Consider the following 16,577-nt stretch of genomic DNA (forward strand, 5'->3'; position numbering starts at 1 on the left):
GCACATACGTTTGGTTTACAAAGACAGAACCAAAAGTTAAGTAATGCACAACACAATTTGGCTAAATAGATCACTTTTATGACAGGACAGTTGATGGAAAGATTGATAAGGTTCTCCTATGTATCCCAAAAAATATCACAAAATTTAAGTTATGTTTAGGGCCAAAAAATGGGGTGGGGGCAGGATTCTTAAATGTCTCGAAACCTAATGCAAAACTGTATTTGATACTTTGGTAAATTTCCCCCTATATTTTTACTTCTGATTACACATGCATATGTGTTAAGTAATTGACATTCTAAAATTAAATGAGACCAGATTCTAAAATTAAATGAGATGAATTACAGCATGTCAGACAGGGAGGAAGGACTGATTGATAAGATGCCTGGTCTAAAATAAACTTGTAAAAGTGGAGCAAATCTTTAAACTATTAATTGGGGGGGATTTGTTTCTAACCTTTTACCTCTAAAACGCCCCACAAGGTCTGATTTGGGGACTTGGTGATTAGAACTTGGGAACTAGAAATTTGTGATTTATTGAGACAGTATATAGTGATTCTGATCTGATCTACCCAATAATTTGGTGTGATAGTATTTGCAATAATAACTTCTACAAAAATCATTAAACTCCTTCAAGTGTCAAGGTTTTGAGAAGGCACTAAGGAAAGCAATGTTCCAACTTATAGTAAACCTTATTTGTGGACATTTCCTGAAGCCTGATTAAACCACCGGGTTAATGTTATGCTGTATTAAGGACATCAAGTGTTGCAATAGAATCTATCTGTTCAGTGACAATGTGGCTCCTGATATTCTTTTTCACACATTTTGGCAATAATGTGCATGTTTGTTATTGTGCTCTGTCCTTACTTTGTCACAGGCATAGTTGTCTACAAAGTGATATGCAATATTTTTCTTCATCTCTGTATTGTTTTTATAGAAAATACATATACATATACATTATTTTTTATTTAATTTTTTTTTTGTAAAATGTTCCACAGTGTGCTAGCATTTAATCTGCATGGAAAAATGTATTTGGTAGCCCCTTCACTAATGGTCTTCCAATCTAAAGTTAATAATGTTATGTTATATATTGTCTTTCAGATTGAGAATGAAAATCTCTCTGTGTGGTGCTGCCAAATCGCACATCCTGTGATACAGTAACGGACAGTTTTGCAGGCAGCATGCACAGAGTAATCTGGCATCGAGCATAGCGGCGTAGTAAATGTGTATGTGGGAGTAATCTGTATCAACAATGAGGCCAAAGACTTTCCCCGCAACTACATATTCTGGAAACAGCCGGCAGAGACTGCAGGAAATTCGAGAGGGACTTAAACAGCCAGCCAAACCTCCAGCTCAGGGTTTACTAGCTGCCCCCCCCAATGAGATTCTGTTGGACCCAAAAGTTCTGCATGGCAAAGAGTCAACAAGGCAGCAGCAACAACTTCGGCAGCCTGCCAAGTTTGCACCTTATCAGAAGGCTTTGCGAGAGATCAGATACTCCCTGCTGCCATTTGCCAATGAGTCAGGAAGTCCAGCTGCTATTGAAGTGAATCGGCAGATGCTGCAGGAGCTGGTGAATGTGGGTTGCGATCAGGTATGTTATGTCATGTTTCTTTGAAATAAAGCATGATGTACAAGATGCATGATGTCCAATATAGCAGCAGTTAAATTTTGTAAAATCTTACCTTTTATTACTGTCTGCTGCTGCTGGCTTTGCCCCTAATCTGCCTGCTTGACTGACATCATCAGAAGTGGTGGTCTCAGCCAATCACAATGCTTTCCCTCCTGGCTGAGACTGTCAAGGAGCCAGAGCCAGTAGAAGCCAAACAGCACCTCTTGAATCAATGCATCTCTATGAAGAAAGTTCAGTGTCTGCATACAGAGGGTGAATACGCTGAATGGCAGTGCTGCACAATGTGGAGCCAGTGCCAGTGGAAGTATACCTAGGCTGTAATGTAAACACTGCATTTTCTCTGCAAAAAAGCCAGAAGGGGATGATTATACTCATCAGAACAAATACAATAAGCTGTAGTTGTTCTAGTGGCTATAGTGTCACTTTAAGATTACTTGTTTATTAAATACTCATGTTAGCATTCCATTGAAATTCAACTGCATTCAGTCAACTTCTGTTAATTTTCTAAAGACTAGATCTATGGTTTATCCGATGGAATTGTCATTAGACCCCAGTGTGGCACCATGTTGCATATACTAGATCACATCAGTGAATTGGGCTCCTGGCACATAAAGTGCTAATAGTCGAGGAAAGAAGATTAGGGGCGCTTTAGGCTTTAGCTTCACCCTTGAGCTGATGCATTGCAATCATGTCACCTTCAAAATAAACATAAGGTGAGTATGCACACAAGGAATGAGGCTCGGTCAGCCCCCACTCCCAGAGCACTGATGGTCCACGTCTCCGGAGCACCACCCAGTGCAGGGGGAACCGCTAATTCCCTTAGTAAGAAATTCAAAATTAGAAGGAATTGGAGGGCTACACTGGGTTCTGTGCAATTAAAAGGGCCATGCTTTTTACTAGAGTCTTCAGATTTCTTCTAATTTTCACTGTTTTGCGCCTTAGCAAAATGTGCGAAAACCCCTGAAAGTAAAAAAATCTGCTTTGAAATAGTTTTTTATCCACTGGGGAGCCACTGAAATTTCCTATTGTTAGATGAACGGGCACCACTCTCTCTAAAGTGAATTATGGAAGCTTGGTGATGTTAAGGCGTTAAGGCCCTCGACATTTAACAATATGAGAGCCCCACCACGATGTCCGTTCACTAAAGTGACAGTAGAAAGCAAACAGAGAGAGGAAAGAAGGATCAGAGAAAGAAGGGCCCTCCTGTATCTTAATCAAATTACCAAAAAATATTTGAAGTATTTCTTATCAGGAGTGGGCCCCTCAGCGTTTCAATGCCAAAAAACATTTCACAATAAGATGATTTATATTATGCTATAATGCAACAGTTGATAGGGAGAGAAATTAAAAAATGTAACCACAGAAAAGCCAAGTATTTTATTTATGTCCATGATATTGAAGTAACAAGCTGTCTATTCATCGGAATAATGGAACTTATGACCACAATTAGACCAGTGAAAGAGGGTGGTTAAGTATTTAGCACATGCCATTATGTGACTACATGTCTTATAAAACTTTGCATGCCACTGGCTGTATTCTCATTTAGGAGTTCGATCTGTCTTTGACTAATGTTCCTTTGGAGTACCAAACAGACTGGAGGAATACGAGATAGACCTGCACTAAAAAATAAATAAATGTCCATTTCACACGATGAATTATTTTTTTTTAGGTAATTGTCACAAATGAATGTTTTTTTTTTTTTTGTTGTTTTAAAGGAACACTCTAGTAATAACAAATAACAGCTTAGTTGATGAATCCCCAAAGAGAATATGCATACAGTTTGTTTTACATGTGTTTTTTGTTGTTGTTGTTGGAGGTATATGAAATCTTGACTTGCAATAGCTGTAGTTCTAGTATCTAGAGTTACAGCAAGTCCTTCCCTTCTTCCCCAGCCCATACTTTCTGTGGCTGTCCAAATCACAGGCTTCCAAGTGCAGCTCAATGAGAAGTCTTTGCAAGGCAGGTGCTCTGGGCAGTTAGCCTACCTCTTGAGTTTAGCTCCACTGAGCTAACCAAACCAGGAAGTAACAGGATTAATTACAAAATTACAAAGATGCACCCTTCCCAACTGATTTTATTTTTTTAAGTTAAATTGTACAGATTCCACAGTTGGAGATAAATACAATTGCGTTTCTCTCCCATGCAGGCTGTAATCCCCCAGCATTCCAAAGTGGAGTGCTTTTAAACCTCCAGGACTACATTCTGCTAGTCTAAAATAATGGATGCAACATTTTCACGATAAGCTGTGCCTGTGCCCGGTTGATCTTGCAATGTGCGTTACAGTTTTGTCTTGGAATTCAAGTACTTGCTTATCTTTATTTTTATTGATCAAATTCCACAATCCTTTGATGTGTGTGTCATGCGTTATGTTGTTTTGCTGTGTTATTAAATTATTTCTTCCCCCTTTGGAAGCGTTGGTGCGCCATGAGCTATGTTGACAGCAAAATAGTAGCATGACACTGATTTTCTTTTTTTCTTTTCTACTTATAACTAATAACTACCGGTAAGTGCCCATTAGCCCACTTCTTCACATTGCGATACATTCATAAAACCACATCCAGTGTGTGTCTCAAATCCTTGACTATTGACATTCAGAGACAATCAACTGCTCTTTAATGAGGACTGCATAGAAATCTCCTTTCACCTGATTATGGCTATGTTTGTCAAAAGACAGGTACTAAGATTTCTATAAAAAATACTTATAGAATACTATTACAGTGGTCTTATCCTGATATCAGGGGTCCATTGAAAGGACTGGTCACTAAATCAGATGCGCGGAAATGTAAAAAGTGTGCCATTCCAATGCTCTTCCCCCCCCCGCCCCCCCCCCCCCTGTCAAGAGCCGTAAATCATTTTTCAATTGTAAATTATTTCTTTGTACGGTCGGCTGTTTACTATGGCCACGGAAGTACAGTATCGTTCCATTTTATGCCCACACTTTCAGTACCGGATATTTAGACATTGCTGTGTTGTGCATGCCTGTAACATATAGGTCGGCCACTGTCTTATTCAGCAATTAACCAATTCCAAAATCCGCCGCTTGCTAGTCATCACTGATACACAATTTATTTTGAGAATCTCTTCCACACCTCCTAATATTGTACGATACAGGTTCTCTTTAAATTATATGCAGTTCCTCCTGTTCATTAGTCATCGTCCTTACACAAGACTTGCATCATCTGGTTTCTGTAACCTATAAAAGAGGCATCGTTTAGATTTGCAATCCCGGCAAAGATATATAAGGATTTGCCACAGTTGGAATTCAATCTAAATGTAGTGTAAACAAAATGATGTTGAGAATGTTTGTCTTTCTGATAGCAAGGGCCACAAACAATGCATGGCATTCGAAATATGATTGTACCCGTTGTGGGTAGTTGGTGGTTCAGGTCAAGTCATGATTCCGTTCGATAACAAATTTGACTTGCTAGACTCATTTCTGTTGGAAGGAAATGTAATCTTTACTTAATATGAAAACAATTTTTTTTGTCAATCTTTCTTTTATTGAAGCATTTTTGATAGGGTACAGAAGGAAAGGAGGGAAACGCATAGTATGATTACCGTAGAGGGTTTAAACATTGTCAGCTTTAAACTATTACATTTCTGGGATAGCGATGCTTTGTTTTTTTTTTTTTTTTTATAAATCAGGTTGAGAAAACAGGTTCATAAATCAGTCATAGAAAACAAGATTCTAATACAGGCGTTTAAATCAGGCTTTTGAATCAAGTTATTATGTCAGGCTATTAAATCAGGCTATCAGATCAAGCTATGAAATCAAGTTATGAAATCAGGCTATGAAATCAGGCTATGAAATCAGGCTATGAAATCAGGCTATTAAATCAGGCTATTAAATCAGGCTATTAAATCAGGCTATTAACTCAGGCTATTAACTCAGGCTGTTAACACAGGATATTAAATCAAGTCAGGCTATGAAGTCAGGCTATTGACAACATGACATTAAGCATGCTAGGCTAGTAGTGAAAACGAATTACCAAGAGGCGCACAGCAATGGGAGTTAGACCTAATAGGTACGAGTGAAATTACTAAGGCAGGCTGGCAACATAGTATGTATCTAGCTGCTAGCTGGAAATCATAAAGTATTAACTGTATAAAGAAAAATTAAACAATACGGAGCATGGAAATTTGTATGGGTAAAACCCTCAGGGTGTAACAGTGTGTCTCTTGCGGTTACTTGGGACAGTCCAAGGCCTCGAGCGTAGCAGGTGTCCATGCTGTTATTCAGCCCACCCCACATGGAGGAGTTGTGTTGTAGCACGCATGGTCCAATCTACTTGGTTGTGGGGGGCTGCCTATTTGTTCCACCGCTCCATGGAGGCCCGGGTCCGTTTCTCTATAGTGGGCGTTTTGGCCCGCTGAGTGCTTAGCCCTCTGGGTTAAGGTGCCCCTGGTGTTATTCCTAGTGCGCTGCCGCTTGAGTGTCCCTTGTCTTCGGCCCAAGGCCGTATCGGAGACCCTTGCCACAAGTCCATTGACCCCATCTCCAGGGTCGTGGGCCCAAGGCTTTGCCGGAGTCCGGTTGTTCCCTTGGGTGTATGGGTGGCGGTGAGGAGTAACCCTCGGGTGGGCTCCCAGCCCGGAAGAAGAGTGGGGAGAGCTCTTGGGTGCGTACCTGGATGTACGGGGGGTCCCCCGTGGTCTGCTGCAGTGCTCCGATGCTTGTTTCTTCTTTATGATTACGCCTGCAGGCTGAGGATCTCTCCCCCTGCGGCGCCATCTTGGGGCTCTGTGCCTTTTAGGAGTGAGGCATCGGCCGTTATGGTGCTGTGTTGGCTCCTGGCTCTGGCGTGTGTCCTGTTTATTCAGCCATGCCCGGCGCTCCAGTTGTGCCCAAAAGGCATCGAAGAGAGCGGTGAGTCTGGCTTCGTAGTTTGGCATGACTGAGTGGTGTTCATGTAGCTCACTTTGTGCTTTCACGGTCGCCATTTTAGCAGCGTCTCGTGTTCGCCGATCTTGTTGCTGTATTGCCCCATATTGTAGGCTCAGCTCGTTGCCGCTTGTCCAGTTGCTTGTTGCAGACCGAGGCTCCAGTGGGCCTCTCGTAGCTGCTGTGGGTGCTATGTCAGCCATTGTTGCCAGTCTGCTTGCTGTGTGCCTCTCGCCGCAAGCCGCCATCTTGGGCTCGTCTTGTGAGGAGCTATCACTGTGAGGCAGAGGCCCAGGCTTGGTAGGTCGTGCCAGTTGGTAGCCCTGGTGTCTAGTGAGGACCGGGATGACCCCCACCGGTCCTGGGGGGGGGGGAAGATATGCAGGCACGCCGAGGTTTCTGTACGTGGCTTTGTCTTCGAGGAGAGCGGCCGCCTCTCCCCGTCTCAGTCTCTGGTAGGCCTCAGGCGCGTTTTGTGGGTTTCCGGGCTTTGGGGTGCTCGATTTTGGTGTCGTTTTGTGCCCCCGGGTGTCCCCACTCTGTCTCTTACCATCCGGCTGGTGGACGCGCCGATTTTCGGGGTGTATACCCCGGTTTTCGTTGCGTTTCGGCGGGAGCTGATGTTCAGCACGTCCTGCCAGCTCGGCGGTTAGGCTCCGCCCCTGAAAACAATTTTTGAACCCGAATTAGACATGTAAAAAAAGCTAAACTAATGCTTATATTTTAAGGAAACCCTGGCTATATGTTATTGTAGTGATTATGGTGCAATAAGTCTTTAAATGGACCTTGATAGGCTGTGCATGCTGGGCTCCGATGTTCATAGCGTTTTCTGTTAGAACAGATTTAAATGGATAACACAAAAAATGAAACTTTCATATTCTATGTTTATTAGGGTAAGTGAGTGATTGGACAAACCCTGTTTTCTTTCTTTTTTTTTTTTTTTTTTGGAAATGGTTAGCCTCCCATTTTCAGTCAAACCATCTAATGGCATTCAGTGACTCCTTGCACCATTACAATATTCTGTGGTGGTCACGGTGCTTTGAGTGTCCTTTTAAATGTTGATGATTTTGTTAATTACATTTCACAAATCATACACCGTGCTTTGCTTGAATTATTTATTAATAGTTTTTTTGTTTTCTTCCTAATTTACTCATTCTAAAAAATTTCAGCTAGCTCTACCATATATTCGGGTGTATAAATATACACCTGTACGTTTAGGCCTATATTTTCCAGATAAACTGAACCCCCAAATAATGTGCAACTTTTAGGTCCAGGCTAGGCCTGTGGACACATATGCTTACAATTTAGGCCTAGGCCAAATATTCCCATTTCATAAACAATTAGAAGTGTTTTACTTACTGTGTCCCCTTAATTGATAGATTGTTGATAGATTTTGTTATAAGATTAATAAGATGGTTAGTTTAACCCCTTAAGGACACATGACATGTGTGACATGTCATGATTCCCTTTTATTCCAGAAGTTTGGTCCTTAAGGGGTTAAACGTTAATGAACAAAACGTTGGCATGAAGTTTACTTTTGGAAAAAGGTTTAACCCTGTAAGGTAAGAAAGGTCTCATTGGCATTAGGTTATCCGGGTGGAGTGCCTCTTTAAGACTGGTTTTGACTATACTTCCTGTTATCTGTTCCAAAATTTGTGCCAAAAGCATTCTATCCTTTTATTGATTTGTACGTACTAATGTTGTGTTGTTATTGCCTGCCGCAAGATGAAGAAGGGGAATAATAAGACTGTCATGTTCATGTCAAAATCCTTTTAATCTGTTCCCTTTTGAGTTTCTGTATGGGTGTAATGCCGCATCCACTGTGTTAGGTGTGCTGAACATTCCGATAACATGTACACATCTAGGAAGTATTTAGAAAATGTTCCTTAATGTTGTTCTTTCTGTGGATCAAGAACCGCACTGTAATCCGGGGCACAAGAGATAAAATTACAGAAATCTCGTGGTTTTTGGTGTGAAGAAAGGGGAGCGTCTCCCTTGTGTCACGAGCATGAATACAATGTGCTTATGACGAAAATGTTAGAGATGTTTGCAATGTCACAGGAAACTAATGTACAATGGTAAAGGGTGGACCAGTTCCTCCGTGCATATTTCTTCTAACTTCTTAATAGAAACCCTGCAATCTCATTAACCTCTTAGGAGCCACATCTACCTTGACTTCTGAAACCAGAGTACAAAACTTACTGAAAGCTTCTTATTTTGGACAAATTGTCCTCTACAATTTTCACCTTTAACTCACTGCAAATGTTAGGTGAATAAATCTCTTAATGCATAAATAGACCATTACAGTATAATCTACGGAGATGTATACAAAACCAAAATTAAATAGCTGAAGTGTTAACTTTGCTTCCCCCCCCCCCCCTTTTAGGTTATTCTATGCTATAAAGGTTGGTGCTGTATGGTGAAATGTATTTCTCTTTTATATTTGTATATTTTTGATTTTGTTTTAAACTTTTCTTTATGCAAGGAAGTATATTAAATTATTATTATTTATATAGCGCCATCAGATTCCGTAGCGCTGTCCAATGGATACATTTCATCTCAGAGTAACAAATACTTACAAGATTCCAGTAATTATTCCGTTCAGATCTTTATAGTCTCCTGAATTTGTGGTATCCACTCCCCCCCACCCTTCCCCTTAAGAATGTCCTTTGCTAAATGAGTAGTAGGCCATTCAATGCTAGCCCAGCAAACCTAATGGGTTAAACAGAAATGGCTCGCGCATCCCCAACAACCATTTAATTTAGGACTCGTGAGAGGATTCAGTATAACTTTTTTTTCACTGAAGTCTGTTTCTTGCTGTTGTAAGACTACAACTCCGATGATGCTCTGCCGCCGCCGTATAGACTGGGGTTTCAGATGTTGTCCTTCACTGCTTTGAAGCTTGCTTATTATTCCTTATAGTCACATCAATTAAATTAGGTTAACCTACAGCGAAACCTCCGTACGCAATTCCCTTAACTTTTTGGATTTTGGATCTGAATTTAATAATTTCCTTTATAAATCTGGAATATTCTGCCTAAGATTCTTGTGTTCATTATGTGTTGCTTGGATGGAGTGAGATGTTATCTCCTGGTCCCTCATTGCATAGGGTTGTATTGGGAAAGGTATCGGCAGTAGAAGGAGAGAAGTGCTCATGCCATTGTACAGAACACTGGTGAGACCTCACTTGGAGTATTGTACGCAGTACTGGAGACCGAATCTCCAGAAGGATATTGAAACTTTAGAGTTCAGAGAAGGGCTACTAAACTGGTTCATGGATTGCATGATACAACTTACAAGGAAAGGTTAAAGGACCACTATAGTGCCAGGAAAACAAACTAATTTTTCTGGCACTATAGTGCCCCGAGGGTGCCCCTACCCTCAGGGTACCACTTCCGCTGCGCTGAAGGAAGGGGTTAATCCCTTACCTTTTTTGCAGCACCGGGCTCCCTCGGCGCTGTGACTCTCCTCCCTCTTCTCATGTTATCGGCTGAATGTGCATGCGTGGCAAGAGCCGCGCGCGCATTCAGCCAGTCCATAGGAAAGCATTCTCAATGCTTTCCTATGGACGCTGGCGTCTTCTCACTGTGAATATCACAGTGAGAAGCGCGAAAGCGCCTCTAGCGGCTGTCAATGAGACAGCCACTAGAGGCTGGATTAACCCATATGTAAAGATAGCAGTTTCTCTGAAACTGCTAAGTTTACAGCAGAAAGGGTTAATCCTAGATGGACCTGGCATCCAGACCACTTCATTAAGCTGAAGTGGTCTGGGTGCCTATAGTGGTCCTTTAACATGTATAGCTTGGAGGAAAGACGAGACAGGGGGGATATGATAGAAACATTCAAATACATAAAGGGAATCAACACAGTAAAGGAGGAGACTATATTTAACCCCTTAAGGACCAAGCTTCTGGAATAAAAGGGAATCATGACCTGTCACACATATCATGTGTCCTTAAGGGGTTAAAAGAAGAAAAACTACCACAACAAGAGGACTTAGTCTTAAATTAGAGGGGCAAAGGTTTAAAAATATTATCCGGAAGTATTACTTTACTGAGAGGGTAGTGGATGCAAGGAATAGTCTTCCAGCTGAAGTGGTAGAGGTTAACACAGTAAAGGAGTTTAAGCATGCGTGGATAGCTATAAAATAAGGCCAGGGACTAATGAAAGTATTTATAAAATTGGGCAGACTAGATGGGCCGAATGGTTCTTATCTGCCGTCACATTCTATGTTTCTCATTTTGGACCTTTTTACCCCCTGTATCTGACTGTAAAAAAATAGTGGGTAGTTTGAAGGTTTTGTTCTTAGTGTTAAGAATATCTGAGCATTCCAGTGGTAGAAGTCTTTGTACAGACTGTGCAGTGTGGTCCTTTGGAGGGGGCAAGCTGAATTCCCTTACAGCCAGAGGAAATGTGTCAGGATAATTACTAGCATTCCAGGTTTTTTCTTTTTCTTTTTTCTTTCTTTTCAAAGGGGGCGTTGTCCCTTCCTTAGCTCTGAATTGGTTAAACAGAACAAAGCATGCTAAGAAAATTATTGCTGTCTGTAAACATAATTAAAACCTAAAACATGATCTATTCCTACTTTTGGCAAGGCATGTGGGAGCTGATATGCATTCAGAACATTCCTCAATACACAGCGGTTTATATTGCCTATCCTCGCTACCTGTTTTTTCTTGTATGTCTGTTCTTCTTGTTATTGTGACATGGGACTCCTACACTGAATCTTTTTAAAGGGACACAGTCATACATTGAATATATACAGATTTTAACAGTCCGTTAACATTGTCCCCTTAATGTTCCCTAATTTTGGCATGATCCAGTTTATGATCAGTCCTATGGGAAATTATACTTCTTAATTGTCATTTTTATAACTTGCATTCCGCAGTGCTTAACAATTGTAGAATGGCAAGAGGTAAATGGCCCTACTCAAACAAGCTTACAATCCATGAGGATTTGGGTTTCCTCAAGTTCTAAGCCAGTGACATTACTACTGCCAGTGTATAATGTGTTTATAATGCATTGGAACATACATTTACCTGGTTTTACACACATCTGCAGCTACCATAGGTTTTTTTGACCCCCCTTCCCACCCACACGCACCTTCGCCAGGTTTCTGAGATGCTTGACCCTAGCATCCGTAACGATACCTCATCAACGCTGCCAGTTCAGGCACTTTTCTGGGGCAATTGGACCAATCAGAGACTAGATAACCCTATATAATCCTGATTGACCCTAGTTCTGTGCCCTACTGTCATTTTTACAATGCTTCCCGATTAGTGAGTTTCCTAGTTTTGTTTTCTGGTTTTAACCTTGGCTAGTTTACCTCTGTGATCCTGACCTGGCTTGTTCTACATATTCCAATCAAGCGGTACGTGGTTCGAGGTCCAATCAATTGCGTCTCATAGAGAAACGTTTGATTTGACCATTCGCCAACTCTGAGCGCATGTGTGCACTCTGGTCCACAAGCGTAGAGAGGGCATTCATCATTTAAAAAATAATCTTGAAAGTGGAGGGAGGCGGGGAGCAGAGGGAATAAACATTAAAGCTTCCTCATTTTTTAATGTGCAACGTGAGTGAGAATATCATTACATCTGTCACCAACTCGCTGTGTGCACAAGACTGATATTTTGACAGCCCAGCTACCGACTAGCTTCTGTCAAAATATAAGCCAAAGTGGTCATGACGGTTGGCATAACCCTTTAAGCATATTGATCACATCAGTCTTGGGGGAGGGAGGGTTCATATTTATTCTTTAATAAAACCGATTTTGTTTATATATTACTGGAAGAGCACACTTCTTCCACTCTGAGCAACAATGACACTTCACTCTCACCTCACATGTGTTTAAAGCACAGAGCACTTCAAGAGATGCTACAATACCAGATGTGTCACTGTGACTGGGAATATCTACAGTATCAAACTGACCCAAGAAACATGATGAGACTGGTCACTCTGAGATCAAGGGAATTTTTTTTAACTTCTCCAATAGATATTGTGTAACTCCTGGTTTAATTTTACATGGTTTGTCAATTTGTAAATATTTATATAAATATAGAGAAAAACGGTATACATTTCTTTGTATTAAAGTGGTGTGAATATTTTATCCACATTACATTTATAATTATCAGATGTGTGTTCTAATTCAAATAGTAGGGTCAGACATAGGTTTTTTTGTTTTTGTTTTTTTTTTATAATTTTATTTATTTAATTTTTTTGCCTGTCCGTTTAGGCAGTCCCCCTGCAGGCAGATACATGGACTCCTATTGCGGCCATGTGATCGCTCTTTTAGAGCGATCACATGGCTTACGGGGACCTAATTTGCCATGGGAGGACTGTCTGGGCTGTCAGGCAGTTCGCCCAGACCGGGAGCAACACCAATCGCCGGGGGGAACGGCGGCGATCGGGCAAGTAATATTATATATATATTATATATATATATATATAAATATAGTAATATTTGTCGGACGTATCTAGTACGTCCGTGGTCCTTAAGGAGTTAAAGCATTATTTTAATTTGTCATTAAATTGAATTCTGGGATAACATGGTCCAGTAGATCACATTTTTTCTTTCATTTTAACAAATGACATAATGGAATTTCCTAAAAAAAAAAAAAAAAAAAAAAAATCCATGTAAATGGAATATAGAATATGAATTGCAAAAATGTCATGTTAATGGAAAAATATGATGATTCAAAATAGATAGTGGCATGGCTCTTGATAAACCAGATGATTGACGAACGGTTTTAAAAATAGTGTCCCAAGCTTTAAGGGTAATTTTGGTAGTAGGAAACATATCAGAATTTTTGGGGAGTTTTTTATTTGCAGGTAATCATAAAATGTCTGTCTTTAATTGAAATGGAATTTATTTTATCTGACTCCATCTCCAGCTATCTTGGTTTGTTGAAGTCTATATTAAACATAATAGCGGAAGCAGCATTTGTTGATGTATAATATTTACGAAAGTCTGGAACTCCTACTCCACCATTTATCTTTAGATGTTGTAAAGTAGTAAATTTTACCCTGCTTGGTTTATTTTTCTATATAAATTTTATTAAAGTTGAATTAATTTTATTAAAATAGTTTAATGGTATAGATAAAGGAATAGTTTGAAAAAAAATATAATATTTGGGGAAGAATCTTCATCTTGATGTCATTCTTCCCACCCATGTAAGATCAAAATCTTTCTTTTTGTCTTTTTGTAGGTCGGGCCATTTTTTTTTTTGTAAATTATATGTATATTGTTTAGGTTTTTGCATAAGTTTATACCAAGATATACAACAAAAGTATTTTCCCATCAAATAAGTATTATTATTATTATTATTATTTTTAAAGTTTATCCAAATCAAGATATGAAAATATTATGTGCTTGTGTTTTGGGAGAATTGATTTTATAATATGACACTTCTCCAAACTCCTTTAAAATAGAATTTAGTGCATGTATAGATTTAAATGGACTTTTAATTGAAAGGATATCATCCGCAAACAAACCTACATTGTGGACATTACCAATCTTTATGCCCTCTATATCTGACGTTAACTTATCTAATTGAAGTGGCTACCGGGTCCCCTAGTGACATCTATCCATTCAGTGTGCTCCCTTCTGTGCTGGGCGATTGAAGTGTGAACCTAAGCCTGATCAGCAATGAGCGGCTGTGATTGGCGGAGAGTGTCAGCTGATTGCATTCAGCCTATCACAGCACCCATTGTAGGTATGAGTTGGTATGGCTAGATGGAAGTGTGTGTTTTTTGCCTTAGCCACTCCTCAAGTGGGGTTGGGATATGGGAAGCCTGGAACAATTATTTAGTTAGTAAATTGCTGAAAAATAATTTAACACTGAACGGAGGGACTGTGCCAGGAGACCTGAGATATTATAACCAATTCAATGAGATGAAATGGTTATAGTGCCAGCCTTGTCCCTTTAAAACCCCTTAAGGACCAAGCTTCTGGAATAAAATGGAATCCTGACATGTCACACACGTGTGTCCTTAAGGGGTTAAAGGGGGAACTATTCTTCCCATGGTTTTTAATATTCTGTTTATTTAGCTACTAGTTTTAATAAACAAATTTTTTTTTTTTTTAATTCTTTATTTTGGTTGTGCAAGCATTACATCATACTTGAGTAGCCACGACAGCCATATCAAGCTTCATAACAGTAACAGTTGAAAACAATATCATGGCATAGGAGGTACTGCACATTTTTTTAAAAAGGAGAGCATGTGATAAAAAGAGAAAGAAAAACTCAACGTGACAACATCTTATTTATCTCAGGTTAATATTGTAGGCTAGTGGTAGTGGGCCTAGTGAGCGTCCCTTGTGTGTCTTAAAGTGCGATTTTGCTTGGTCTGCTTTCGTTAGTTGGGACTGGTGAGTCTGTGCTGTTAAGGTGTGGGGAAACAGCCTAGGTATGCCAACTGGTGTGGTCCGGCGTTGTGCCGTCAGTGGGGGCGAGTGTGCGGCCCAGAGTTGTGTAGGCTTGTAGGATAAAAGAAAAATAATAAAAAGAAGAGGTACAGAACGAAATCTAGTGTATAAACAAGCACGTTGGTTAAAGTAGGGGATTTCGGTGGAGTATATTTATGGCTTAGGAGCCAGCTCCGTGTAGTGAGGCTGAGATATGGTGGGAGCTGTTTGGAGCTGGGGGAGGGGGGTAGGGTGGTATATTGGAGCCAATTGTCCGGGTTATTCCCGGTGTCTATAGTGGGTGCCTAGTATCCCTTTAAATAAGTAGTCAGAGCGTATGAAATATATGAAACATGGGAGATAGGTGTGGGAGGCAAATAACAACTTATAAAACATAGGTATACAGCCGGCAGCTGGTAGTTCAGGTCTTTTTCCCGGCGGCACCCTCGCTGGTCGGAACAAACGGGATGACATTGGCCGGGTCCCAAGCCATTGTTTTCGGGGTTGCAAGTCCAAGTTTGGCCACCACAGTGTCCATCTCTGCTATGTCCTTGACCCGCTGTTCAGTGCCCTGGTGTTGTATTATAAGCACATGAGCTGGTCCCCATCGGTATGGCACCCCGCTGGCCTGTAGTAGCGTTGTCAGCGGTCTGAGGGTTTGCCGCCATCGCAGGGTTGTGCGTGACAGGTCTGAGTAGAATGCTATGTCCATGCCCTCAAAGCTGAGTGGAGTCTTCCCCTTTATGGCATCCATAAGTGCTGCTTTATCCTGCCCGTTTTGGAGCTTGATTAAGAGATCGCCGGTTGTGGCGCCTGTGAGCTGTGGAGGTTTGGGCAGGCGGAACATGCCATCCAGCTGTATCCCCTTCGCTTGTCTGTGAGGCAGTAAAGTGGAGAATAGCCTGCGGAGGAAATGGGGCATTTCAGCTGGGGACATCGTGTCGGAAATACCTCTGACTTTGATGTGTTTCCACCTGCGTTTATCTTCTATGTCGGCTATTTGGTGGGACATTGCAGCGTGGGCCATGGTGAGGTCTCTCACCTGTGTCTGGAGGTCAAGCACCTCTGCTGTATGAGTTTGCGTGAGTTGTTCTACTGTGGTGAGGCGGGCTGTGAACTCTCTTACATCTCCCCTTACTTGGGATATCTCTGCTGACAACGACTGGCGTAAGTCCGCGAGGAGAGCGGTGAGTATTGCTGTAGTGATCGGGTGATCCAGCTGCTGTGCTGGCTGTGCATGCTGTGCAGGCTGTGCAGGCTGTGCAGGCTGTGCAGGCTGTGCTGGCTGTGCAGGCTGTGCTGGCTGTGCGGGCTGTGCTGGCTGTGCAGGCTGTGCGGGCTGTGCAGGCTGTTCAGGCTGTGCTGGCCTCCGAAATCCCAGGGTCTCTGAGTAATGCAGCATGGTATCTTCTGAACCATCAGAGTAGTCATCGAAGTCGGCAAAGTCAGCCGCCATCTTGGGTCCCGCCGGGCCATGCGGCCTCCGCAAGAGATCACCTATATCGGCAGATTGCCTGGGCCGATCTGGTCACAATTTTTTTGTTTTCTTCCCCATTAGTGTTGGGGTGTCGTCTGGCCTTCTGTCAGTGCCAGTGACAGCGTTTTCGGGCTGAATTTGGGGCTTTCGGGATCCTGCTTGCCGGAGCCCTGTGAGTGTGCGAC

At 41.5% G+C, this 16,577-nt stretch overlaps 1 protein-coding gene across 1 annotated transcript in view; it reads left to right on the plus strand.

Moving 5' to 3' along the window:
- The window catches only part of LATS2 (large tumor suppressor kinase 2), a 43,294-nt gene that overhangs the window by 4,766 nt on the left and 21,951 nt on the right, over positions 1 to 16,577 (plus strand). The window contains exon 3 of the mRNA XM_063429838.1: positions 1,098 to 1,590. Coding sequence (XP_063285908.1) covers positions 1,249 to 1,590 — 342 coding nt within the window. The 5' untranslated portion in view covers positions 1,098 to 1,248. The remainder of the gene's footprint in view (positions 1 to 1,097; positions 1,591 to 16,577) is intronic.

Source organism: Pelobates fuscus, chromosome 1, assembly GCF_036172605.1.
Source record: "Pelobates fuscus isolate aPelFus1 chromosome 1, aPelFus1.pri, whole genome shotgun sequence".
NCBI lineage: Eukaryota > Metazoa > Chordata > Amphibia > Anura > Pelobatidae > Pelobates > Pelobates fuscus.